This window comes from Toxotes jaculatrix, chromosome 17 (assembly GCF_017976425.1).
Source record: "Toxotes jaculatrix isolate fToxJac2 chromosome 17, fToxJac2.pri, whole genome shotgun sequence".
Taxonomy (NCBI): Eukaryota; Metazoa; Chordata; class Actinopteri; family Toxotidae; genus Toxotes; species Toxotes jaculatrix.
In genome coordinates, this window is record NC_054410.1 from 13,102,127 (window position 1) to 13,129,043 (window position 26,917).

Here is a 26,917-nt window from a genome sequence, read left to right on the forward strand (position 1 = left end):
GGACAAGCTGTCAATAAAAGGGCCTTGCATTTTCTGGATGCATGGGGTGGAGGGGGGAGAGGCTTGGAGGATGCGCTTAATCTAGCAGACTCTCTAATGATCCCCCTGCTTCGAATAGGAGCCGCAGGCCTCTGTGAATGTGCTTGCAGCTGTGTTTGTATCTTTCCTATCAGAGCAAGAATATGTGGTCATATTAACACTCCGCTGAGCATTTGTACAGTTTGGCTGGGTGCAAGACTTTGGTTTTCAGTGGGGTGGAGGGGCTGGGGGTGAAATGGAAGTGCTAGTTTTAGAGAGAAGACTTTATGACGTGCCTGATTACCCCCCACCTCCCTCCATCTTCCCAAATTCACTGCATCTCCTCCCCACATCCCTCTGCCAGCACTGCAGCCCAGCGGATAACCAAGCGTGGATTAGCAGTGACATCACACTGAAGAGATGGCTGAGCCCAAGTGTGAGGAAGGGTGAGTACTTGGGTGTGTGTGTGTGTGTGTCAGATGGGTGTGAGCGTTATGTGTGTGTTCAAGACTGATTAGACGGTGAGGGTGGTGGTGAGAGGGAAGTGAGGATTAGAGAGCCATCTGAGAGTTGGCTAGGTGCTGACACCACTCCACCTCACCAAGGGCTCAATTTACTGAGGGATCAGACTCATTTATGGTGGGCTGGGATTATTATCAGTTCAATAGGGCAATTTCTTTATTACAGTCACCCTTCAACCTGTGAAATGTGGACACTTGTGAGACATTTATGAGTGCATGTATCTGGTTTCAGTTCTAATCTAGTGCTTTCCTGCTACAATTAATTGTGTTTTAGCAGCAAGTATAGTAGAACTCTAGCATGATGTTTAAATGAAGTAGGATTACTCTTACTACAGGAGCTAAATGTAATTTCTCAGAGGGAACTTAAAGTGTCTCTTCATACAGAGTACAAGAAAAATGCTCTTTGTTTTTAGGAAAAGCTGGTCACAATAAAACATCTATTAGGAATTTCACACAAATCCATCATACTTTTAAGAGGGCTATGGCGACTATGGCATTTTTTTTGTTTAGAAAAGGCTCCAAATCGGATAAGGCAGGTGGCTGTGTTTGAGTTTGGATTTACCTGGAATGTCAACACACTTAAGCTGGCCCTCTGTATTGAACCCCTTGAAATGCATTGAGCGTCACTCACCTGATTCTCCGACAGCACAACCCACTGTGGAAACAGGTTTTGGCTGCATCTACAACAACAGGACAATAGTGAATAGACTCAAACACACATTTAGGTCCAAGCCTTAAAGCAGCTGTGAGTGAAGTGGAAGCTGTGATATTGGGTCAGGTTTTCTAACCTGAGAGAGGGGGGGAGAGAGAGAGAGAGAGAGAGAGAGAGAGAGAGAGAGAGAGAGAGAGAGAGAGAGAGAGAGAGAGAGAGAGAGAGAGAGAGAGAGAGAGAGAGAGACCCACTGTGTAAAGATCAAAGACTACACACTTTCTTTCATGGTTCATAGTTTTTCAGTGAAATGGCACATGATGAAATGAGTTCTGCATAGTCTCTGCTGTCATGATAAGAAATATAAATGTTCAAATGTACATTTCTCTTAAGAATGAAAGTTAATTTTTGACCTTGAAAACAGCACTTGACAAAATTTACTGCTATACGATTACTTTCCATAATTGTCTGTCTGTAAATACACATTAAACTGTAGCTCACATGCATGCTTGAAAAACAAAGCTAAGCTGAAAGATACATCAAGATAAAGAATCAAACACATAGAACAAATGAAATTGGCTTAAATCTTTATTATTTTCAGCTAATTTGACACAGAAACAGGAGCCCGTGTGCATGCGCAGTGCAGACAACAGGTGCAGACCCGGCCCACAGTCTGCCATGTGAACAGAAGTGATAAAAGAAATCTCAACTCTTCATTCCTGAGTCGCAGTGACTGAACAAGGAAGTCATGACATGTCAGCACGTCCGAGGAAAAGAAACACTCTTCTTCCGCCGCCGCAACTCGTAAACGGTTATATTATCAAATGACTATTGCACAAATAAATCAAAATAAATCACAACTACTTCGGCGTAAGTTTGAGGAATGGCGCTCCGGTAATATCGCGAGTTTAGCTCGTCGGCGTGAAATGAAGTGTTGCTACTTCCCCGGGAAAAGAAACGTGCCTGCACAAACGAAACCACAAACTTAAGTCTTTACTTGGCGACACATTTACTTTATTCAAGTTGTTGTCTGACACCGGTTTCAGGTAACCAGCTGCTTCGGAGTCCTGTTTACAGTCTGCAGCCCGAAATGTATGAATGCTATTGACGCTAGCTCGCTAGCTAGTCGACATTAGCTAGCAGTTGTTTGAAATCTATCGCTGATTTTAGCCAAAAATAAAAATGTCCGTGGAGAAGAGGACAAGCTGGATACTGACTGGCGCTACGGTCGCTTGTGTCACCGCTCTGTATGTGCCCTGCGTGCAAAGGACTGTCCCCGGCGGAGACTCAGGTTGGTGCTAGCGAGCTAGCTAAACGCTGCTCTGGTCATGTGGATTTGTTGTGTTGCCGGCAGCCAATCGTGTGGCTCCTTGTTGATGTAGCTGCTGCAACTTCAGTGGTGCTGTCCGTGGTGCTGCAGGTACAGGTACATCGGCTGCAGAACCCAAACTTATGCCAACATCGCAAACAAGAAACTTTCAGGAATTCATCGCATCGATGCCCACAAACACCATCAAAAAACACACACAAAACAAATAAAAAACAAAGGGGAGATACAGAAATGAAAGACAGCTTTCTGTGTGAGCTTTAAAAGTAGAGTTTGATCATGTCAATGAAAGAGCATCTATAGCTCAAACACCAGCACAGCTTCTCAGTCTGCACTGTGCTGAGGATTTAATGTTATTTAAAAGGCTAAATTTAATGTAAATGATTCACATATAATGTAAATTGCAATTAGTGTAATTGACAAAAAGCACTAAAATGTGTAAATTTTTTAAATCTGTTTTATTGTTTATGATTTGAGTTATTATTGGTTTTGCAGACAGATTGTCTTTAAATGTTGGCTGCAGTGCACTTAACTTCATTTATATGTGGATATTTCTATATTGTAGAGGGAATTCACTATTAATTATGGCACTAGAAAGCATGCGAGAGATGTTTTACCGACTAAAAAAAAGGTCTAAATGGATTAACATAACTTTAACAATATTTTACAGGCTTCATTATATACATATGAGATTATGCTCTGAAAATAATTGCACATTTGTTGTGCATAAAGTTTATTAGAAAGTTTACTTTGTCAAAATTTTCACCCTCTTACAGATCTGCAGGAATGCTCCTTTTCCTTTTTTTCAGAAACCACAAACCAGGAAAAAAATAGTAGAGCATTATTTCTTTTACTGACTGCACTGCTGTCGTGGGTAATACAGACACCATTTGTAATGACAAAGCATTGTTGACAGCCCTTGACTCACAAAATAGTTTAGCTTGTTTGTTTAAATTCGCAATTTATGTGTGTATGCATAAATGTACTTTGCACTCTTTTGTAACAAGGCTTAACATTGGGCCCAAATGTGTTTCACTCAGCACCTTCTTGTGTGGCAGGCCAATGTGTTTTCAAACATTCTTGTAATGCAGTTTATGAAGGAATGGCTTGCACAAATTACAAACAGTGTTTAGAAGTGATAGCAAGGTTACAAACTTGTAAATGTGGACTTGAGGGCATGAAGGCTCTGCTTGTTAGGTTTGCACTGCTCTGGCATACAAGCTGCTGTGGAGGGGAATGCACATTTTGCAGAATGAAAGCATATGAAAAGCTCGGCCAGATATGAGCGAGTACAGACGAGGAGAGAGCAGGCAATTGGAGCGCTGAGTAGCCCTGCTGGTTGTGCTGCTGTCTAGCGAACTGGGGCCTTTGAAAAAATGGCCAGCCCCTTCTCCACAGTGTTTAGGGACGGTGCAGGATGCCCGCTCTGATAGTGCCAGTTGAACACCCTTCTGAATTCTCCAGGTCTCCGTCTCTGTGTCCTAATCTCTTTAGGTGTGATGTGCCCTGGAGAGACTTGAGCGCAGCCCCGCGGGTACGCTGTTGTCTAGGAATGTGGAGTGTGGAAATGATGGGGATTATGGGAAGACTGGTGTGGGTGCCCATGCTCCACTATCACAAAGACTCTTGGCACCCGTGTTGCTACCCCGTTGAGTCAATATTTTCCCTTTTTAGTATCGGGGCTGCAGAACTCCATCTCTATGGCACTGAGATGGCTGTTTTGGCTCAGTATTAGTTTGAGTTTCTGCGTTGAATGGTGTAAAAGTGTGCCACTACGAAGGGAAAATGAGTGAAATTGAGAAACCGATGAAGGATGAGAAAGTGTGATGTAAAATGATGGCAGGTAGCTGGCGGCTCATGCCAGGTGAAATGGAGCTGTGAAAACATTTAAGCTGTGCAGGTGGAGGAGTTCTGACTTCATGGTCCATTATACTGATAAGAGTTAGGGCTCCTCATGTTGCAGAAATTCAGACATCATAATTCACTGTATCGGCAAGGTTGCAAAACACGCAAAGCAGCCAATGCCATCTGAAATTCAGTCGCTGTGTTCTATAACAGTTGGTAGTGCATCGTGGCCCATGTTCTTGCTCTTCCAATGTAAGTTTTATTTGTTTATTTTGACTCTAGAAAAACACTTACGGTTGCTTGGATTTAAAATAACCAGCTATATTCTGCTGTTTTTAATGTTGTTTGATTTGTTGGGAACCAGTATGATGTGTAAAAGTAGTCATCAGTTTATTTGAACTTTTATTATTTTTGATTAGTTTAAAAAAACTCACAGAACTTTTGACTTTGTAATGTATTTGGTTTCCTAGACTTTACGTAGTACATTAATTTACCAGGCATCCTACATAGCTTTTCTGCTGGTGTAGAGAGACTGATTATCCTGTCAGTGTTGATGCAAGAAACAAGGCCACAGTTTCATTGGCTGTTCTGGATGAAGGAGATGACTACCCATTTAGTACCAGTAGAGGGAGCTGTCTTGAACCCAAACATTTATCAATGTCATTTAATCTGAACCAAATTTCAATTTTCATGAGTGGGAGATGCAAACATTGGGTGAGAAATCAGTATAATTTGAAACGCTCTGGGTATATTCTGGCACAAATGGGTTTGTGCCCAGATACATTAAAGCTTCCTGAAATAGCGTTTAGGGGTTTTCTTTTCACTTTGTGCTGCGCCTCACACAGAGCTTGTCAAAAAATTGTGCAACCGGCTCTTATTTTTACAGCTTACCTCATTCTGTGACTGTCACCAGCGTTGCCTTTCTGTTTGTGCCCAACGGACTAAACGAGACATTGACACATTGAGACATTGGGAGTGTGGGAGCAGGAGAGAGGCACGTAGAGTGGCGGAAAAAAGAGGAAGGGAAAGGACCCCGATGCACGGGGAGGATGGGACTGGAAGCATTATTCTCAGATCAGCATATGTGTGTCTTTGTGTGACAGAACATTGGAGAGGGAGTCTTAATGGTTTGTGTGTGCGTGCGTGTGTGTTTATATCTGTGTGTATGTGCTGGAGAAGGGGAGGGAGGCATCAGGGGAGAAGCGAGAGATGAAGAGAATGAGCGTGCCGCTTAGGAAATGTCACACTGGGAAGATTTGCAGGTTTTGATCCTGGCAAATTAATGCAAAACCCCAGTGCAAGTATTTGATTTGGGAAAACTTTGGGAGCAGACTTGTCTCTTAATAATAATTATTGGGTTTACATTAATTTCCTCCCCTATTCTCTTCCACAGGAGAGCTGATCACCACTGCTTGTGAGCTGGGGGTAAGTATTAGCTGTATTGTTTAATCAATTCACTCATTAACTTTTATAAGCATTAAGGAAGTTTAATTAAGCATGGGCAGAAAGCAGATTAATTTACTTTCAGTCCACAGGTTTTTTCCCCTTCTTTTCTATACACTTATTTTACTAAGTTGCAAATAGAGAATGCTATAATTTGCAACCCGTTTTTCAAATCCAATTAAAGTCAATGGTAAGGCGATGGCTTTTGTAGGCTTTGCCTTATGTACGGTATAAGGCTTATTATATCCACCCCTCTTTTTTGTGTGTGTGTGTAAGCCGCGAAGAATGAACTAAATCGGGTTAACAGTTATAATAAGTTTTATTATTTAATAAAGTTTATTACGCCGCTGTGATCCTTTTAGGGAGGCTGTGTCGGTGTCACTATGCCAGTAATCCTGCTGTTAGTGCTGCAGTCCGTGTGGCCTGCCTGTCTGCCTTTCAGGCCTCCCCAGGGCCTTGCAGGCCGTCCCTGGGCCCCAGGCTTCTGGCCCCCCCTTCTCATCCCCAGAGCTCTAGAGTTCCGCTTCCCCTTGCTCCCTGTGGCCTTTGTCCCTCAGCTGTCCTATGGCTCCATATCTGTCCACTCCTGTTGGCCACACAGTCTTTCCCCATCATGCTCATTTTCAGTAGAGTTACCTACCTGTGGGACAATAACACTTAGTTCACCAAACTGTCTGCTGAGTTTCTGTCCTTTTTCTTTCTCTCATTCTCTACTTCGCTTCTTCTCTTTTGCTTCTTGACTTTGCCTGACGTACATGTCCCATCCCAACCCCTATCCCAGATATGGATGAAGTTTGTTTTTTTTATTGTGTGGACGTAACCAAAGAGTCTACACTGTGTTTGAGGTGACTGGTGAGGTAGTCACACTCTCACCTTTCAGCTGTGTTCATTTGAAGAGCTGCCCCTTCTCCCTGCCCGCATGGCTCATGTTATCAGTGCCAGGGAATGAGTCTGTGTTTAATGACTGAGCCCTTATCTGGGTGGAGGAGACTTAGCGGCTAATTGCTGTGATTGCCGAGATCCCCCAGGCGAGAATGACTGCGGCTTGGAGGTGGTTTGGGGGCTGGGGCTGGCGAGCACCACGTGCTCTATCTCAGGCTCTAGGGAGCTGCGCTGTCCTTGGGAAGAGGCCAGAGGAAAAGATGTGAAAAGAGGGAAGAAGAGAGGGAAAGGAGGGCTCTGGTATCATAGCAGAGTCAGTTTGCGGTCAGGCCAGACAGGATGTGTCTCACACTTCTCTCTGTCTGTGGCTCTGCAGCACTCCAATGCTGAGTGAGACACATAGATTTGCAACTTAATCATGAACGGCTGCTGATAAAAACACATTTTTACTTGTCGTTATTACCATCTGCTTCAATCTTACTTAGTGGTCACCTCGCTTTCTTTTCTTCTATCTCTAGTTCTTTTCAGTTCTGCCATATCTTTTCAAAACACAGTACAACATGTGCACTTTCACCATCTCAGCCTGCTGCCAACTCAAGCACATCTTCAATGAAACATTACTTGACTTATGTGCTATTCGCTTGAAGCTTTGAATTTATCTTTCATTGCGTGTGTGGATTTGGGTCACCGACTTTGTCATTGTGTGTTTAGGTGGCTCATCCTCCAGGATACCCTCTCTTCACCCTGCTAGCTCGCCTGGCTATGTGTCTTCTGCCGTCCCTCTCTCCAGCCCACAGTGTCAACCTGATGAGTAGCCTGCTGGGGGCTGCAGCTTGTGGTGCCCTCTGCATTACTGTCTGCAGGTAGGCACGTGAAAATATAAGCTTCCTGTGTCATCTTCCATGTATGTTGATGTATTCTGTGCTGCCACTGATGTGCTTTGTCTTTAGTTAATGTACAAGAGCAAAACAGATTCCCAACGAGAACATTTTTGTGGATTAGTTCTTTCTTGATTGCCTTCTACTTTAGATTTATTGTCACACAGTCATGCTTGCATGTGCATGTGCCAAACTCAGATTTCAGGGCAGTACAAAGAAGCCTCCCCTCTTCTGCATCGTAGCCTTCTAGCGACTAACACACACACACATCACTCTGTACAGTAAAAGTCAAATATCCAAGGGAAGTAACAATGAGAATATTTGAGAGGTGGGTGTCTTTAAACATTCCCCTACTGACTTTTTGCATCTTGATGCTGTCTGGAACAGAGAGTAGTATTTTTGGGTCCTGACAGACTGGCATTAGTGTCCCTGATCCTCTGTTCAGTATTCAGGAGCAGGGCCCAGCCGCCCTCCTCTGTCCCACCACCCTGCCCTGCCTGTTTACCCATCAGCCACCCGTTGTGAGTGTGCGTGTGTGTGTATGTATATCACAATTATCGTACCCTCCAGCACCCACCCCGACGTCCCGGTTCTCCTGCTCCCCCACTGCCCAGCATGCTCCCAATCCTGACATGGCACGATTTCTAATCTCCCCCTTCTTGCCTCCTGGGTCTGAGAGGAACAGGATCACTAACTCCTCTCCCCTCTCTTTCACCACCTCTCGCTCAGTCATGAGCACAGTTTACAGTCTCTGCATTGCCATCTCCCACCCTGCAGTTTCGCCTGCTGCTGACCCCATCATGTAAGGAGTATTTTACCCTATCCCTCTTTGTGTGTGTGTTTATCTCTCATGGTTGGCTGGACTACCTTACATCACCTTTTTGCTGATCTTAGTAATTTTCCACATTGCATTGTTGGTGGCAGCTTAGTGTCAACATTTTTCCTTTTTGTAAATGTTTATGCATACTGGGGCATTTCCAAGCATGTCATATACTTCTAATTTACACCGCCAGAAAAGGAATTGTTGAATATGATGTAATTTCTACCTGCTGTACACCACGGCAGGCTGTGAGGATCCAGTGATAGTGGGGGCATAGCAGGTGAAAACGGAGTTGTGTGCGTTCCCAGGTGCTCAGTACCGGGCCTACTTCCTGTATGCTTGGCCAGTGTGTGTTAGGTGGCAGGTGGTCCGTAGTAGGTCAGGGTACAGGGTCAGCCCTGTTGGAGTAGGGCAGGGGCTGGGGAGGAAGTGCTCCCCAGGGGACTGGCCTTAAGCCCAGACTGCATCAGCCCCAGACCCTGTCTTGCCTTAATGCACCTCTGAGGTGAATCAAAACCTGCTGGCTTCGACTCTGCCCAAGACAGGACAGGTGAAAGGAAAAGAATAAGAGAGGACAAAAAGAAAGGGGAGGAACATTGTGCGCTTGTTTAGCTTTTTGGCTATGTATCCCTGCAGCCCCCCTAGTCTTAATGCATTTGACGAGTTACCAATGAATTGGGGCATTGGGCTCAGCTCTTGGCCAGACCTTTACGGTTATTTTGAGGCCAGAAAATATCCATGCAGTCTGGGTGATATTTGGCTCCCAGTGTGCATGTTAACTGTAGCCCTTTTTGTAATCTCTGGGGATTTAGGTCCAATTTTGGATTATGTTCAAGTAAAAACTCATTATGAGGACCTCCAACCCCACCATCCCCCCAACAAGGGTTGATGGGTAGTGAGGACTTCAGCCAGACCACAGTCACACCATATAAGCTCTTAAGTATGAATACATAATCTACGCTTTCAATTTGAAAAATAAGCATAAAAGGTTTTAGTTATCTGTTTTATCTGTTCAGGGCCTAGTTTGGGATGAGCTTGTGGCTGCGAATCAGCTGGCAGACTCTGCCTGGTGAGGGGTTACTGGAGTGGGCAAAATATGTGGGTGGGTGGGTGGGGTTCCGGATGGTCAAGACCTCCCTCTCGGTTCTGGCATGGAGGGCATTGGGTGCTTTGACCATACCGAGAAGATTGGCATAGATGTCATGCCACAGCCCTGCGGGGACTCTCTGGCTAGGCCTTTCCCTCAGATGAAATGCCAAAACTGACCAGTCGACACCCGTTCATACCTGCTCTGTCCTTGCAGTGACACCAGTTTGCTCTGTCTTTTCACAACAAAATTAAGTTCTGAAATGTCTTTTGTTGTTTTTGTCCCTTTGAGGCCCTCATAAACTTTTTCACTACTTCTTAGTTTTGGGTTTGTATCAGCTGAGAAGTAGACTTTTTCCCCCCCCAAACAAATCTTCGCTTTGTGTGATTATTTTCAGATGGTAAAATGTAGTGAAGTTAATACGGGTACTTGAAGGCAGTTTCTCTCAAATAGTAAATTGTAGACCTTGAAATTCATCTGGAATATACCCAACATGGCAAGCCTTTGATGTATCAATTTAAATTAGTCGGCCAGATTGCCGTGTTTAATGTGGGAGAATGTAAGTTGATAGGCTTGGAAGCCACTTCTCTCTCTTGCGTAAGTTTAAATGTAGCATTTAGCCTCCCTTTGATTTGTCAATTACAGTTCTCTTGGCTTGATCATATGGTTTGATGGCCAAATTGCATGTCTTGTTATGTTTTCACACCATGGCCTGACAAGCCTTTGAGGATGGTGGACGTAATGATAATTACTATCGATTGCACTCGGAGGTTCACAGAAAGAAACATTTGGCCCGTGGAATGCTGAAGTCCTCAGCCGTGAGTCTCTAGAGGAATGCACCCTTCATAGTGGGATAATCCAGACAGCTCGGTATTCTGCGCTCTCTCATTTCACAGTTTATCTGCTAAAGCTGCTCTGAATCTCTGCTACCTGAGAGGAATCTCTCTCTCCATTCCTGGGCTTATCCTGAGAAACCAGGAGCAGACACGTTTGCGTGCTGACAGCCATCAGATCAGAAAAACAACCTCGCAACGCTCAGTCATCAGCACTTTTTGTTTGATCACATGATTACATAACTCTGTTGAGGCACACCAAATGTGTCTGGCCTCTCCTTTCCTTGGCGGCCCTCGAAAGAAAAATGCAAACCTGCGAGAGGCTCCTCCACCAAGAGCTGGCCCATGTGGCACAGCTGATACCTCAGTGGACCGGAGGGTGGGCGTGGTGCCATCCCCTGCCTTGTGCTGCGTCCCCATCTCCTTATAAGGACCTCCACCATATGGTCCTGATGGCGCTTTCCCTCCTCTCTCAGGTGGGTTGTTTTTCCACAGGGGTGGAGTTGTGTGTGTCTTGTTGCGGTAATGTCAGGAGCGATGTGTGTGGGGGGGGATTGTTTTTTTTTTTTGCATACCATTTGTGTAGTTCTGTTTCATCTTGAGTGTAAGTTGTGATATCTTGGAAACAGCTGAATAGAGCTGTTTTGTTGGATAACGTTCCCGCCTCTCCCTGTAGGTGGCAAGACTGCCCCTCCCTCTCACATCTGCTAAGGTCGCATAAAATCTTCAACCCAAGTGTCGATAGAGAATACGCCCATTCCTGTTTTCTTCTGAAAATACACAGGACAATTTTAGGTTTGCCTGTTTAAAAGGCCCCAATCTCTGGACCTTTTGTTCCATTTTTGCAGTATCTCATCCTTCATATTGTAGTCCAACAGACCTCCTTCACTCCCCCCCCCCCCCATCCTCAGCATGACCAATGGTTCCCCCAGGACTCATCCTCTAATACAGTTAAACAGATGTCTAATGAAGATGTTATTTCCTCATTACTGGCTACGGAATAGGGATAGAGAGGAGGAGGGAGGAGGGCTAGATAGACAGCAGAATACAGTACCAGTTTAATATTCCTTTCGCCCGTGGGCCCAAGATTGTGTCTGCCTCGGACGTCAATATTACATTCCTCACCCACCACAGGCAGTCTTAATAAGGCACCAGGCACGGAGACGGATCAGACTCGGCAATTACAATTCACCCAGAATTAGTTAATGGAATCTATACAGCAACATTTATGTATCAGTGGTGTGTGCCTAATGACTTTGTTGGAAAAAGGAGCAATAAAAATGGCATTCAGTGAATTGCATAAACACAGGATTTTTGCAAATTGTTTTTTTTTTCCCTCTTCCTGTAATTTTTGTGTGTTGGGTGGAGATTAAGATGGCATTCTGGGAGAAATTGTCATGTCAGTGGCTGCATTGTTTGAGCAGAATTGTGGTGATTAATTTTACACGCACTTGGAGCACTGGAGCGCTCTCCTGGAGGAGGGGTGTCTAAGCGGCAGAGCTGGGTCCCTTATTTACCCTCTGTGCAAGCAGTCAGCCTCCTCAACACCCACCGGATGAAGCAGGAAAGAAGGAGAAAGTGCCTGGTTTGGTGATTGGCTGGAAATTAGGCTGTGGCAACCAGCATTCAAATATGCTGTTTTTTTAAAGTCAGTTAGAAAAAAGGATTAGAGCTGGGCAGTACTGCAAAAAAGAAAAAAAAATATGTTGGATTTTTTTACTCCAGTGTTGATGATGTGGCAAAAAATTTGGTGATGATTATTTGTTCTTTATGAAGATGATTTTACAGCAATTAATTTTTTATCAATGAAAAAGTTATTGTGACCAAACAAGTAGATATTCAGTAGGTATTTCTGTCAGATAACAGCCGAACATGTTCAGAATAAATAATATGATGTATATAATGATACCAATAATTTATCCATAAAATGGTATAATAAGTAATAAATAGTAGGCTTTTTGCATGATGTCATTATGTATCAAAATATGACAAATTAATGCTAAATTACAAGTGCAAATAATTATTTTCCACTGTTCCACTGTCATCAATAAACTGAACTTGTGTAAAAGTGATGATGTGCCCGTTTAAAACAACTGACGTTTGTAAAATTATAACATAATGTGATCATATGATGGCATCGAAGGACAATAATACTGAAATGTTGCTCAGCCTTTAATCCGTACACTGACTAACTTCAGAGCACTATATAATATTTTAGTATATTGGTACTGGTGTTTGATTTTCTGACACAGACTGTATCATTTAAAAACTTAAATTTGTATATCAGTTTCTGCTCGGCTTTGAAATTTCAAAACAATACATCAGACACTTACCACTGTCATATAATAGCTACTAAGTACCCTGCCTGGTGTCCTGGCCAGAGGAGAGCCCTGGGGTGTCAGTGAGGGCCAGCTGGAAACCTAAGCCTCAGCCTGAGCGGGCCACCTCCTCTCTCGGGTTCTCTACCCTCTTCAGGAATGTGTGATTCTTTTCCAGCGCTGCTTCCCCAAACCACCACTCGGTTAGAGAACAGTGCAGCGCTGATCCGCGATGGCACAGCTGTGGTATTGTCTGTTCCCCCGGGTGGTGTGTGACAGTGGCTCCCTTGGCCAGCTCCATTGTGAAGCCTCATTCAGTGCAGAGTGCTGGTGTAGGCTTTTTGTGTGCTGTTATTTAGCACAGACGACTAGTGCTGGCACATCTCTGGCCCATACTGTAGAACTGAGGGGGTAAATGAGGCAGGTCCCATTCTGACACTTCAAAGTGATTATACACAGCTTTTGTTGTGTCCTTGAAGGGGACGTTGCTCACCAGAGCCTGTTGTATCTTTTATATTTATTATTTTTCTTTACTTTTGATCTTTCCCTTTAAACCTATGCTCAGAATTGTTTTGTATTTAAGGTTTTTTAAAAATCATTTTTACTATTTCATCATTTTCATTTTGTATGAGTAATATTTAGCTTAAAAAAATGAATTATTAGTGATTTTATTTTCTCACCACTTACATTACTTCCAAGTCTGCTTCATTCCAGACCTAATGCATAATATTTGTCATTCAGTTAATTACCCAAGTGATGACACAGACATTTTGGCAGGGTGGATCAGTTCAGGGTAGAATAGTCTCGTTGTCAGCCGTGTTATTCTCCTGCCATGTCTCAACCAGGCCATTGTCATTGAGCCACAACATTTCAGCACAGCGGCATCCTGCACCGCATTGAGTTGTGATAACAGGGAACACGGCCACACTGGTGTCAGAATGTGTCCTGCTTTATCTGCACGCCCTGGGAGCAGCCAGCCTGGAGAATGAGCTGTGGAGAGGCTGAGAGGCTGACTGGGACCCAGGTGGTCCCATGCAGACAGACAGGTCATTTACAGCCCGCACTGTACACACATCACTGGGCGCTTACGGACTGACAAGCTCTAACAGAGAGATTTGTCAGGCACTCAGGGAGAATAAAGAAGTCGAAGAACAGGAATGTGTGTGTGTGTGTGTGTGTGTGTGTGTGTGTGTGTCTGAATATGTGACTGGCTGCCTGGCTATCAGACGGAGGTTTTCAGAAGTGGGTGTAATAACTCGTCTGTGGACCCCCATGACTGTTCTGAACCTTGTGCTACCCCAAAATCAGCCCCCCTGCTGGGTGTATGAGCTTCTGGTTAATTGTCATGCAGGGAGGTAAAATTATGGGTGCGGAGGGTCTCTGCATCTCAACAAAAGTCGCCATCTGCCCCCCCCCAACACACACACACACCCTACCCCTGCACCCTTCATCCTTCCTTCACGTTACAACTAATTCCTGGAGCGGTGCAGTGAGAAAGGCGCTGCTATCTCTTATTAAGACCCACTCCTAGACGCCCCATCAACACAGTTTGCCCCCCCCCCCCCCCCCCCCCCCTCCCTTTTAGTGCACGCAGTCATATACATACATCCACCAAGCTTGCCTTACAGTGAACACAGAGGAAAAATTGTGGAGAGTAGGAGAGAGAAAACCCAAGAAAAAAAGGGGGAAGTAGTCAGCAAGCAAGAGTTTTTTTTTTCTACCCTTCTCTCGCTCTCCCTCTCCTTTTTTCCTGATTTACTGCGCTTTCCTCAGAAAGCTCCATTGTTCCCCTAGCCTAAGTCTCATCAGGCCTTTTGTGGCTGACTATCACAGCGGCAGGCAGAGAGCTGGAAATGTATAAATGGTATCATGCCTTGTGATTAATGGCGGTGCTTATGAGTCAGGTCTGATAACGGGCCTGCTCTCTACTCAATTTCAGATACCGTTAATGGAATCTGTCTTCTGCGATTGTAATGTGAGAGCGCCTAATTTGCTATGGAGCTTGAAGCTGTCACCGGCAAGGGATTGTGGGGTCATAAGGGACCTGGCAGCCGTTTGGCCTGCAGCTTGTATCTGCGGTGCTGAATAGAGCAGCTCTCTGCCTGTCAGTTAGCTGATAGGCTGATGAGGACTCTAAGCCACTCCACACAATGGCGGAAAGGGCCATACTGCCTGACTTCCCTAATTGTCGAGCCTGCTCATATTTCAGAGCCAGCATGCCGGGGACTGGGCTGCTTTTTTTTTTCTTTTCTCTTTTTCCCCTCTCTCTTCTTGAACTTTTTTCTTCCTTTTTCTATATTTCATCCTTCATCCCGCACACTGTCTCACCCCTTTAATGCACACTTCTCTGCACTATTTTTCTTTTCTTTCCCTTCTTGCCATCATTTGTCGCCTCTCCCCCCTCCCCGTCTCTCATTTTAGTAAGTGGTGGGTCTTAGTGTATGACAGATTATCCCAAGTTTGCTTCAATTACCGCAAAGGAGATGGAGACAGTACAGGAGAGGAGGAAGGGGAAAACTTTTGTGCACACATTATATTTAAGAAGCTGAGGATAAAGTACTATCTCTACCACGGTGGTTTCTGTGCCAGTCTGCTCGAGATCAACCGGCCGCTGGGGAGGGAGTTCTCTTGGTATGTGAATTGCCCCAATTCACTGAGAGTGTTTTTTCAAGGTCTTGTCCGAGAAGCAAACTTGGGTCGTAGAGAGATTATAATGGGTCCCCAAATTAGTCCGAGGGAAGTGGTGGCTTTTTGACTGCAGAATTTTAATTGTGTGCAAAGCTGCTGACTTTGTTGTTTTGCCTTTTTTTTGTGTCTGTGCGGTGTAAGTTATGCCAAATAAAATACTGAAAAAACACTAAGAGTTCTGTTGCTTTCAGACTGAATAATAGCAAAAAGGAAAACCAGGATTAATAGAATTTGAATATTTTAAAATGTGTTTTTCAGATTAATAACTATAGTGGAAAAAAATATCAACGTTATTTAAGATAAAACAGCCTTTTAGCTAATCAGACAGCGCCTGACCTTTCCTCGGGTCTGTCTGATTCCTCGGTTCGGTTTGAATCCGGTATGTAATTTCCCAGTTTTTCCTGTGTTTGTGTGGAAAGTCAAGCACTGGTCTCTCTAAAGTTGTGTATTTTAATGTAGGCCTCATCTCCCTCGCTGTCAGGTTGGCAGGTCCTGGTCCTGGAGCAGTGCTGGCTGGAGGGCTGTTTGCTGTGTCCAGGCTGAGCTGGCAGTGGTCCATGGTGGCAGAGGTCTTCACCCTCAACAACCTTTTTGTTGGGCTGCTCTTCCTTTTGATCACCTGCTTCCATTGTGCTGAAAATGCCACGCAAAGGAGGAAGGTAATCCAGTGCAACATAACTCTGTCCTCACTGGCAATTTGTGTCTTTCATTTGTCTCTGACCTTACATGTCTTTATTGAGAGCATTTCACATTGAACTCACAGTGCTGTACTGTTGCCGTTGTCAGGTTGCACGTTGGGGAGCACTATGCTGTGGCTTGGGGCTCTGTAACCAGCACACCCTGGTGCTGTATATACTGGTCGTCATTCCCTGGGTCTTTTACCGACTGTACTCTCATAAGGTAGGATTCTGGGGCAGGAGACAGATAGATGGATATCTCTGAAAAACTTTTTTTTTAACCTCCAGGAGTTTCTTTGTCTACCAAAATGTGGTCAGGTTTTGTGAGTGAGGTTTGAGAGCAGGTCTCCAACAAAGTGAGAATAGTTTAAGGTTAACATTAGTCTTTAGGACAGTCTACATGCAGAAGTTTGAGAACAGGTGTCATGTGATCTTGACAGGAGCTGTCTTGGCGTGTCCTTGTATCTCTGGGATTGTGTTTCCTGGCTGGCTTTCTGCCGTATATCTACCTGCCCATCTCCTCCTACCTCAACACAGCCCGGTGGAGCTGGGGGGATCAGACCACTCTGTCGGGCCTGCTGACCCACCTGCTGAGGGCTGAATACGGCACCTTCAGTCTGGTATTTTAGCTTTTTTAAACTTAATCTGTACATATGCTCCTTTTTATCTTGCATCCGATTTTTCTTTTTTTACTTTGACTTGTTTTTTTCCCAGGCAAAGACTGAAAGCTCTGTGAACTTGACCACAATGCTAAAGTAAGTTTATGTGGCTGTTTATTTTTAGCCTTTTACCTTTTCTTTTGACTAAATTGTTTACACATTACTTTTATTATTGAGTAATTTGTTGACTGCTGTATTTCATCTAGTAATCAGTTCATCAATGTCTTAAAAATGTCAAAGGAAATTTGAAAATCGCCCATCACAATTTTTCAGAATCCGCAGTGACATCATCATATTGCTTGTTCCATCTGATCAGCAGTCCGGCGGGCCGTCTATTCGTCTTTGGTGTTTTGTTTTTACCTAGAAAGTAGATTATAAAATAGAGCTGAGAACAAATGGCTTTGATCTAAGGCACACGTGGTTCTTGAGACGGAGGACCCAACCACACTCTGCCCTGGTTCTGGTGTTTTACACACAGACATACCAGTGTCTTCTGAGAGCCCACAGTCATTTCTGCAGCCCATCTCTTTTTCTCTGCCTCTCCTCTCCCCAGCAGCTTTTGTTCTTCCCATTCCACTCTCTCTCTCCCATCAAAGCAGAACTGAACCTGCTTAGAGGGCCAAATCGCTGTGTTCTGTTTCTCCAGCAGTTTGAAATGATCACTCAGCTCTGGTGTTTAAGCGTGACAAGCTGTGATGACAGACACTGCAATAGAGCTGGAGAAATTGTATTTTTCCACTCCAGCACCACCACCCCCCACCTCCTCCACCCGATTCCCTCCCCTGCTCCCCACTTCCACTACTACCACCACCTCCATCGCAGTCATCCCACTCCTGGTATCTTTCTCCAGCTGACGGGATGGGGGTGCGTGTGCGTCTTAAGACCCCCCACTACTAGCCCCCCCTCTGCCAGGCACCCACCCCTTCCCATCACCCCTGCTGCTTGATGGACAAGCACACCTTCAAGATGGGGAAGAGAGGCGAACATGACAGGCATATCGCACTGGAGACGTAAACCCGCTGGAGGAGCTGACACACACACACTCACAAACACACGCTCATGAGCACATTCACACATAGTGTACATTGGGAGATATAGAGACTCAATAAACTGTCAAATAGAGATGGGTATTAAGGAAGAGGCAGGAAACTATCTCCCTGCTCTGAGCAAGCGCTCTGTGACTGACAGGCGCTGTGAGGAGAGGATGGGGCAGCGGGGGGTGGATGACACAGTCATTCGTATCTGTCAATCCGATTGAAAGGAGGAACGCACAGTCCAAGGAGTTTGTTTTGATAGGGCATGGAGGGCATTTAATAATGGGTGTCCTTGACTTCAGTAGCAGGGAGGGTAATCGAGCTTGTCTTTGGTGTCCATCATATATGTTTATATGTGTGTTTGTGTGTGCAGGGCCCAGATGGACCACTACGTTGCGGACCTTTCCCTTCCCGTTTTGGCACTGGCAGGAACAGGCCTGCTTCTCTCCGCATGGGACAGGTAGGATGAGCGGGACGCCGGCATGCAAAACACCAAAACTCTGTCACACACATCTCAGCAGGCACTTCAACCACAAATCTAATCCCCTGGAGTGAAAAAAGGGAACAAAACCACTGACAAAATGCTGATCTTAGAAAAAAAGAATACAAAAAAACACTGAGGCACCTCACTGTCAAACTGTCGTGACGCTCCGCATTCAGATCAAGAGGGTTTGATGTGTATTTTGGATTTTTCAAAAATATGTTGGTGTGTACAATTTGCTGCTTGTATGTGTCTGTATGTGGCAGAGTGGCAACGTGAGCCAATAATTTATTACAGTAGTGCCTTTGCTGGGGTCTGTTGGGTGGAGCTGATAAAGCCTACTGAAGCCCTGGGGCTCCGTAGGGCACCGGCCAACCCCCCTGTTTCCCCCTCTCCTAGGGTGCACTTTGATAATCTTGGCTACATACACACAGAGATGAAAAAAGCAAGGTCATTTTATAGGATGCCAAAAGCAAATGTAAAATTGTTGAGTGGAAGTAAAGCTTATAAGTAAAAAAAATATATATATTGGGATATTTTACTACACAAAAATCTGGATTTAATTTTTAACTATTGTTAATTAATGTGACAGAAATTATAATGGGAAGCTTGATAATGTGTGTCAGTGGCCAGCCGGTTAAAACCATCAAATCAGTCTGTTGGCAGAAATACCAGCAGTCATTTTCTCTGGCTTGAAAGTGTTCTTCAGGTTCAGATGATGATTTGTTGTTGCCACAAGGGTAACATGTTTTCTTTTTAGTCTATAAGTACATTTTACAGCTGTACTGTAATGAGTTTGTGATTCAGCAGTTGGCACCAGCTCATTATGACTCAGTCTGCATTAGAAAATCAATCATGCACCTCTTAGCTGGCTGGCATATATATTTGCTTTCTGGCTCTCCATCCCTGCATTAATATTTTTATGGACTTATTCAAAACAAGTATATTTTTACAGAGTAAACAAATGAAATAATACTTTAGAGATATAGAAATATATCTGAAGTATATACAACAGTATTCATAAAGTTAAAATGAGAACAATATTTGTACAATGAACAATTAGTGGTCTCATGGCCTTTCCTGTTCTAGGACGTGTCGCTCAGTGTCCTGGCTGTTGACTGCCATGCTGGTGGTCTACTCCCTGTTTTTTGCTTGGAGAGCCAACCTGGACATCAGCAGACCCCTACTGCTTGGAGTGGTGAGCTATGAGACTTCAACTCATTCTGCTAACTGTTTGCTATTACCGTCATTTATCTGCAGTGATTTAAAAGTCTGCTTGAAGACTGAGTTACAGTTGGCACAGTTTTCTATAAATGAGCAATCTGTGTAGAGGTGACAGGTGGAAGGACAAGAGCATTTAAAGAGTAGCATCTAAGATGATCCTGGAATAGGTCCATGAGTAAACCTGGACTGGAGTGAGAATAAAAAAAAAACCCTATAGGAAACATTGGTGTGTGTGTTTGTGTATGTTTGTCTGTGTACTTGCGTACGCTCACTTCCTGCAGGTTGAGCGTTTCTGGCTCCAGAGTGATGCTGCAGTGTGTGTGCTGGCAGGCCTCGGTTTGAGCCGGACTCACACTGAGCTGGAGAGGAGGCTGGGCTGTGGGAGGGTGTGGAAGACCACAGGCTGGGTCCTCACTATGGCTCTGCTGGCACATATGGTGCACACCAATCACAGGTGAGCATTGCAGTCAGTTACAGTAATAAACTTGCTGTAGGATGTGATGAAAATATTGTATATTTTTCTTTGCTGGTGAACAACACACTGGATTTTACACAAAAGAATGACTATCAGATTAAAATGCTGACTTTCAGTTTTAAAATTTTTGTTGGGGTTAACGTGGTTTAACAGTGTAGGACTTGTTGTCCTTTGTGCCCTTGGGTGAGAATTTCACCCTGTGTGAATTAACAACACCCTCAAAATAAAGCTGAGACTCTGCATTTTAAATTTCTTCTCATTGTTTCATTTCAAATCCAATGTTCTGGAGTATAAAGCCAAAAAAAACAACTACTGCCCATATACTCACAGTTCCACTGCTGCAGAGTTGGAGTTAAATGCCCTTATTTTGTTAGGTTTAAAATATAAAGTCAGTTTTTTAATATTCACTTTGGCGCCGATTATAGAATTCTACAACAATTACTGTGATCACAGTGGATCAGTGAACTTGAAAAATAAAATACACAAAAAAAGTTAAAAAAAATGGTCACATCACTCAAGCTGGATCTTACAGGTTGCCTTCCATTTTTGTTTTTTGCATGTGTCCATTACTCTGTTAAAGCTGGGTATATGTTCAATACCTGATACTATCAGTGAAGCTTTGCATGTGTACAAGTGTATTGTACTTCTTCATGCTATCAATGATTCCATAATGTTTTTGTGTCAAGCTGCTATTGTTTTAGATCAGGCCAGTTCTGTACAGTCTGTGTGAATTTTTCATAACTACACAGGAGACAAAGGTCTGAAGTGACTTTTAAGTACTTCTGCATAGAAAAGTTAAAGTGAAATAAAAACTCCCCTTTCATTCTCCTTCCTTCTAAAATCCCCCTGAATAAGTTTTCCCTGAGTCAACCCGATTTGTTTCTCCTCCGTGCTTCATACCGAAGGTCTGAACTCCACATGTCAGGTTTTTTTCTCCGCTCACCCCATGGTAGGGGCTAAAGAGAGGCACGGTTAGCACATAGATTCCACTCACAGAGCTCAGTCTGAGATGTTAGCTGTCCGAGAAGGCAGATTACACCAGCGTAGTGCTGGGGAGTGCCAGACAGCCATCACTGAGCGGCTTTGATCAAGGAGAGAGCATGGCCTGTGCTGTCAGACCCATCACACCTGTCTCCCCACGGTTAGATAGGCAGCCGGCGCGCTCTGCAGAGGGGAAGGGGCGGGGGCACTGACAACTTACCCTTAGAGCACCTTGAAAGCGCACCTACATACACTCCCATACGCACAGCTATACACATCACACACATTTCTACACACATTTCTAAGCAGGGGTAAGGATGCACTCTACCACTTTTTAAATGCAAGTAAACACGACTTGTGTTTTGATGATGTTATACATTATGACTGCATATGTGCTGATGATCTTAGGGAGTGCGATCAGAGCAGTAACAGTGTGGTGGAGAGGTTCGGCAGGGAGATTCTGGCCTCCGTCCCAACAGACTCTATCATCCTGACCAGAGGAGATCTGCCGGGAAATTCCCTGCGCTACTTATACTACTGCCAGGGTGTACGGCCTGATGTACGCCTGGTTGACCAGGAGGTCAGAGCTTTGACTTCTTCACTGTCTTGTTTATGTTGAATATAGAACAGTTCTCAGTGAAGTTTTTATATTTAATACACATCAGATGTTAAAATTTATTCTTATTAACAGGACTTTAATTTGAGTGAAGGAAAAATTCCCTCTGGACACAAGTCCAAGTAGTATTATAAACATAGATATAACAATAGGAATAGTTAGTGACCAACCTGAAGAACACAGATTTGAACTGACATTATGATATTGTGTGTATTGTATTGAAATTTTATGTTCTTTGTCCTTCATGTTATACACAAATTGTATGTATGATAAGATTGCTGAAAAATAAGGGAAGTGAACCCTCTTTGATGACCTCAAATATAGAGTAAAAGCCACAAAAAAGTCAGTAAATCTTTTTCTTTACGTGCACACTGTGTGGTCATTTTTAAACTCCTAATCACAGTGGATACAAAGGTTTGAACAGAGTTGGTGGTACTCTTTCTTCTTTCTAGATGATGACATACGCTTGGTATGTGGCCAAGCTAGCGCAGCACCACCCTGGGGTCCACTTCCCCGGCCGCTGGTGGGACCCGGTCCACCCTGAGGAGAAGGACACCTTCAGTCTGGAGCAGTTTCTGTCCCACAACACACAGTGAGTCACTGGAGAAAGTATATATATATAGATAGAGAGAGAGAGAGCAGAGAGGGAATGAAGGGATGGTCTGAACAGATAACTTGAAGGATGTTAAATGGAGAGAGAGTGAATTGGGAGGGCAACAATGGTCCAGATGAACAAGTGGGTGATCTAATGAGGCAGAGATCAGTGGGATGGTCGACACAGCGGTGAGTGCAGGGAGAAGATAAGCCCATAGAACTATTGAGGCCATAAAAGGAGTTTGATGAACTACAGAAGTAGACTAATCTACTTGATTTGGTTAAACAGTCTCTGGCGGACTTACTGCTGCTCCCTCCTCTCACATTCACTCCTCTAGGAGAAACTGAGACCTGGGAACTGGCAGGAGACCTGTTAATACCAAGCCCACCAGGGGGCAGTGTTTGCCAGGCCAACATGTCTGTCTCTTGGTGGGGCAACACTGACCTGTGGGATTAACCCTCAAGGCTGGAGCCTTTGGTGAGCAGCACAGGGCAGGAGGGAAGCTAGAAGGTGTTGAGATGTGAGGCAATGTTTGTCTACATGATGCTTCTCTGTGTCACATCATCAACAGTCACCTGGAGATAATCACTGTGAGTGTGAGCAAGCCTCCATCCCATTGTCTGTGTCTGTTTTCCTGCAGGAGAGATGTTATTGCCTGCATTGGGCTGCCAGATGGAGATCCAAGCTGGGAACGTAGCTTCTCTCGCTGGCCCCTGGGTGTGTGTGACTGCTTGGTGCCAGTTCAGAGGCAGTTTCACCCTGAACAATGGGCTCATCGGACTCGCAACATCTACAACTGGAGTGAGCCACACAACAGGTGCAAACGCAGACTAAAAAATTAATGTCTCTGAACAGGTTTGTCTTTAACTCCGCTAATGGTTTTCCTCTTTTTCTCCTTTCAAGTAGCTTTAAGGTAACAAACTTCATCTTATTCCACATTCTGTATCAGCTTGTTGCTTATCGAGGTTATATTGTTTTTACACCAGTCTAACAAATGAAAAACGTGATTTCTTGTGCATCATTTTATCCACATTTCCCCAAAGTTCAACCTGACATATTTGATATATTTGGAAACTTGGGACCTAACATAAAATTTAAAATAAAGTTGTAGGGCTTGAATAATGTTTGGCTTCACAGTATGCATTTACAAAGACTGCCCTGCTGGTGTGTTCATGAGGTTTAAAGGGGTTAGATTAGCAGGATGTAATTATTTTTAGAGGCCTTCTGTTGGCGACGAAAATAAATAAATCTTTTTACATTAGACATTTAAAACAACTTTACAAGAAACTAGAAAGATTCATTTAGAGAATATAATAAACCCCAACAAATTAGTCATCACCACGTATTTTATCACCAACAGCAGAAAAGATCTACTTACCCCCTCATCTCTCTGTGGTCTTCACTTATCCTTCCACAGACTCCACAAAGCTTCCCTCAGTGAGGTTGTCCTCTGTTCTCCATGCTGTGATCCAGCTCTTTGTGAATTCAACCAGAGCAAGACATTAGGCCCTCAGCCATTTGAAATGAGACTGAAGATGAAAAATAATGAGTTTCTTATTGCGTTTTGTCAATAACTGTGTCAAAAGTGGAATTAGTCAAAGCTCCATATTCTGTTGCTGTTGCCAGCAGCCCTTCATTCACTCAGATATCCACAGTTGAATACTGTGACATTATTTCCCGCACCCTCACGACAAGCGTGTCCGCCGATGCCCACAAGCCAAATATTAGCTCGGGAACCCTGCTAAAATATTCTTTTGAAGAAGAGGTCAAGTGTTTACAGTCAACAAAGTGAAAAAGGGGAGATGTGGTTTTACTCCATGTCTAATGTGCTAGCTGGTATTGTTGCTCAGTCATTAAATGTTTATGCAGCAAACATTGATGTTTAGTGTATCAAAACCTGCACAGTTGAGTGGAACAATATATTCACATAAATAATCATTTATAGTTAGTGGAACTGTGCGCTAGTGAATGCCTGAAGCTGTTTAGATAAAGATTTTTTTTTTTTTCCATGTGGGAACAGTTTTTATCCTGCGTCCTGGGAGCGTGTCGCTAATGAGGAGATGTGGCAAGCCAGGTACAGTGAACTTTTTTTTTTTACAGGATCCCCTGCTTTCCTCTTTGGAGAGGATGTATACTTTAGCGTGCAGATAAAAAAAAAAGCTGCGTCACAATGCATACTAGCAAACTAGAACATATCCATAAACCAGTCTTGTGTGGTAGAGCATCTACATGTACATTCTATTTGGTGGTGGCATCTACATAAATCACTCCATTGGAGTGGTGCGTCTGAGAGTGTGGATCTGCATGGCTCATCCATCCAGCACTTAGCCCTGAGCCTGCGTGCTTTGTTTCAGGATGAAGACGGCTTTCTTTCTGTTTGACCTGGCAGAAAGGATGCAGGGAGAGGGGAGAGCTCGCCTCTTTGAGCTGTCTTACACTGTGAGTCTGACCTCAGCAAACACGCAACAATACTGTCATTTACCATATAGGTGCAGATTTAAGTGCCACACAAGGCAAAGTATGACATGTTCAGTTGCTTTTGTTACTTTTGCTAACATCAGTTTTTTGTGTGTGTCTTTTTCTGCATACATGTGTGTGTTTTCTGGACAGCTGTATAAGGAGATTGTGGAGGCCCACTCAGACTACCCTCCAAACTGGGACAAGAACTTGGCACTGGCCTGTGAGAGGCTGCTCCGCTCAGGTCACCGGGGCTACAGTCCAGACAGCCTGCTGACCTGTAGTGCCCAGCACTTTACTCTCTACTTAGAGAAGGAGCCCACAGATCCGCAGGCTCCCGCCATACGCTCAGCCATTACTCACCTGCTCAAAGAGAGAGACAGGCTCCGCCAGAGGCAAACCCCATGACAAGATCCAGGGAGACCTACATGGGGCTGGCACACTGTGGGTGTGCTGTGAGCCCAGGCGAAATGTGAGGCAACAGGGATGAAGTCTGAGCCAATGTGCCCCTTCTCATGGTTATGAGGTGGTTTTCCAGAAGGACCCAGTGGTGTTTAGTTTTATGTTTTGGCTTAATGGACTTGGCCAAATTGGACTTACAAATTTAGAACTGGACTTGGGAGTACTGATGCAGAAGTACTGGTCTCTAGTTGTGTAGTTATCTAGCTTGTGCAGATCTCTAGTTATAGGACTCTGCACAAAGACTGGAGTGAAAAGGACTGAGCTATGCTTCATTTAATGAATGTTTACTGTTGACTAGGGACGGAGCTTCACTACAGGAAGCCTCGACTGACCCCAATCAAGCTGTGCGTGTTCTCCCTAAACTCAACATTTCGATTGCTTTATCGTTACATCTCGTTCTTTTTTTTTCTCTCTTCCGCTGATTATTTTGCTTCTGCCACTGCTCTACTACTCTTTTTCCTCACATTAGGATGGCAAGGCAGAGATTGAGGGAAACCCAATTTGGGGGCAGAAATGGGGGATTAGAGCAGCTGTTTAATCTAGGACAGCCTTGTGCTGTGCCACAGAGTCCTCACTACACACTACCAACACTACCCACCCACCCCTCTATCCATCCATCAGTCTATCTTAGATGGTCCTTTAAATGTTTAAAACTAATGGATTTGATGAGTGTTTTTTTTCTCTCTCTCTTGCTTCCTAACCAGAGGGCTATAATCCCTCATGGATTTAAACGAAATGTGAAATGTCCCAATGCCAGGGACCCTTTTAGAGGTGCGTTTGTGTGTGTGTGTGCGTGCTTGCATGTGTGTTGATTTGTGCTCACATGCTCACGTGTGTGTGTGAACACGCTTAAATCTCTGCCCAAGCCCTTTCCTCGCTGGAGCTGCATATAAACATAGTCGATAAACAGATCGGCACACTGAAAAGCAAAGTGCTTTGATCATCATAGAAGCACAAAGTCATGCAAAGTCCGGGGACGCACGTAGACACGCAAGACCGCCAGCTCCCACGAAAATGGACTTATAGCCCTGTGGATGCTGGAAAGGCAGTGTGGCATGCAAACACAGCGAAGGGACCAGAATCACTTGTCTTTGACGTGTTCTCAGGATCAGACACCTCAGTTACACACAGTTTTTGTGAATATTGGTGCTGATGTTAATAAGCCTTGTGGCGTGAAATTTGTTAAGCAGAGGTCAAACCAGTGTATTGCCATACGCTTTATGGAACACTTCTGAAGGAGCCTGCTATTTGAGATACCACTAGAAAGAGAAGGACAGGAAGTGCATGTGCAGTTTTCTCGGAATGTAATCTGCCCTCTCTGTTTGCAGGCCTGGTTAGCGACTGTCAGCCGGCTGGATGATGAGATTCAACCTGCTGTAGCACAGATGGTTTGGTTTCTCATAAAAAAAAAGGGAAAACTGTCACTCTGCTTTCCACAGATTAAAAATTCCAATAAAGACTTTGTTTATTTTAATACATTTTTGTACCCTTTTTTTGCACAGTAGACTAGTCCTTTTGGGTAACAAATATTGATCACATTTGTTGTTTTGACATTACAAAGAAATGAAAAACATAGGATTAAATCATGTTTTTACTTGACTTACATTTTCATGTTTACATTATATAGCCATTGCCGCCTCATGTCTCATGCCCTCGTGTTATTTTTACTTTACTTTCTTCCTGTCCTCCCCTTTGTCATCCCTGTCTTGTCACCCACCCTCTCTGTCTCTCATCCCCTCTCACCCTGTCTTTCCCTAACCCCTCTGTTTCTCTCCTCTCCCCTGTCTCTGAGAGTCAGTTGCCCACCCTAAATCAGCAAGCTGCCGAGGATTGTGGGAACCCATGGAATCGCCGTGACCAGGGATGCAGGCAGGGAGCCACGGCAACGCTGGAATGTGGGGCGTCTGAGGAGATAAGAGCTGTGAGCCCAGCCAGGGAGAGGGGAGG

The 26,917-nt window shown here is 44.3% G+C and overlaps 1 protein-coding gene across 1 annotated transcript; it reads left to right on the forward strand.

Annotated features, from left to right (window-relative positions):
* The first annotated feature begins 1,929 nt into the window (after positions 1 to 1,929).
* Positions 1,930 to 26,435, forward strand: tmem260 (transmembrane protein 260). Its single transcript, XM_041059885.1, has 16 exons — positions 1,930 to 2,479; positions 5,754 to 5,785; positions 7,397 to 7,548; positions 15,791 to 15,968; positions 16,096 to 16,209; positions 16,427 to 16,606; positions 16,701 to 16,741; positions 18,053 to 18,139; positions 19,250 to 19,358; positions 19,666 to 19,838; positions 21,249 to 21,420; positions 21,909 to 22,048; positions 22,692 to 22,868; positions 24,072 to 24,125; positions 24,406 to 24,490; positions 24,662 to 26,435. The coding sequence occupies exons 1-16, from the start codon at positions 2,371 to 2,373 to the stop codon at positions 24,914 to 24,916; spliced, it is 2,058 nt and encodes a 685-aa protein (XP_040915819.1). The 5' UTR covers positions 1,930 to 2,370; the 3' UTR covers positions 24,917 to 26,435.
* Positions 26,436 to 26,917: the final 482 nt, after the last annotated feature.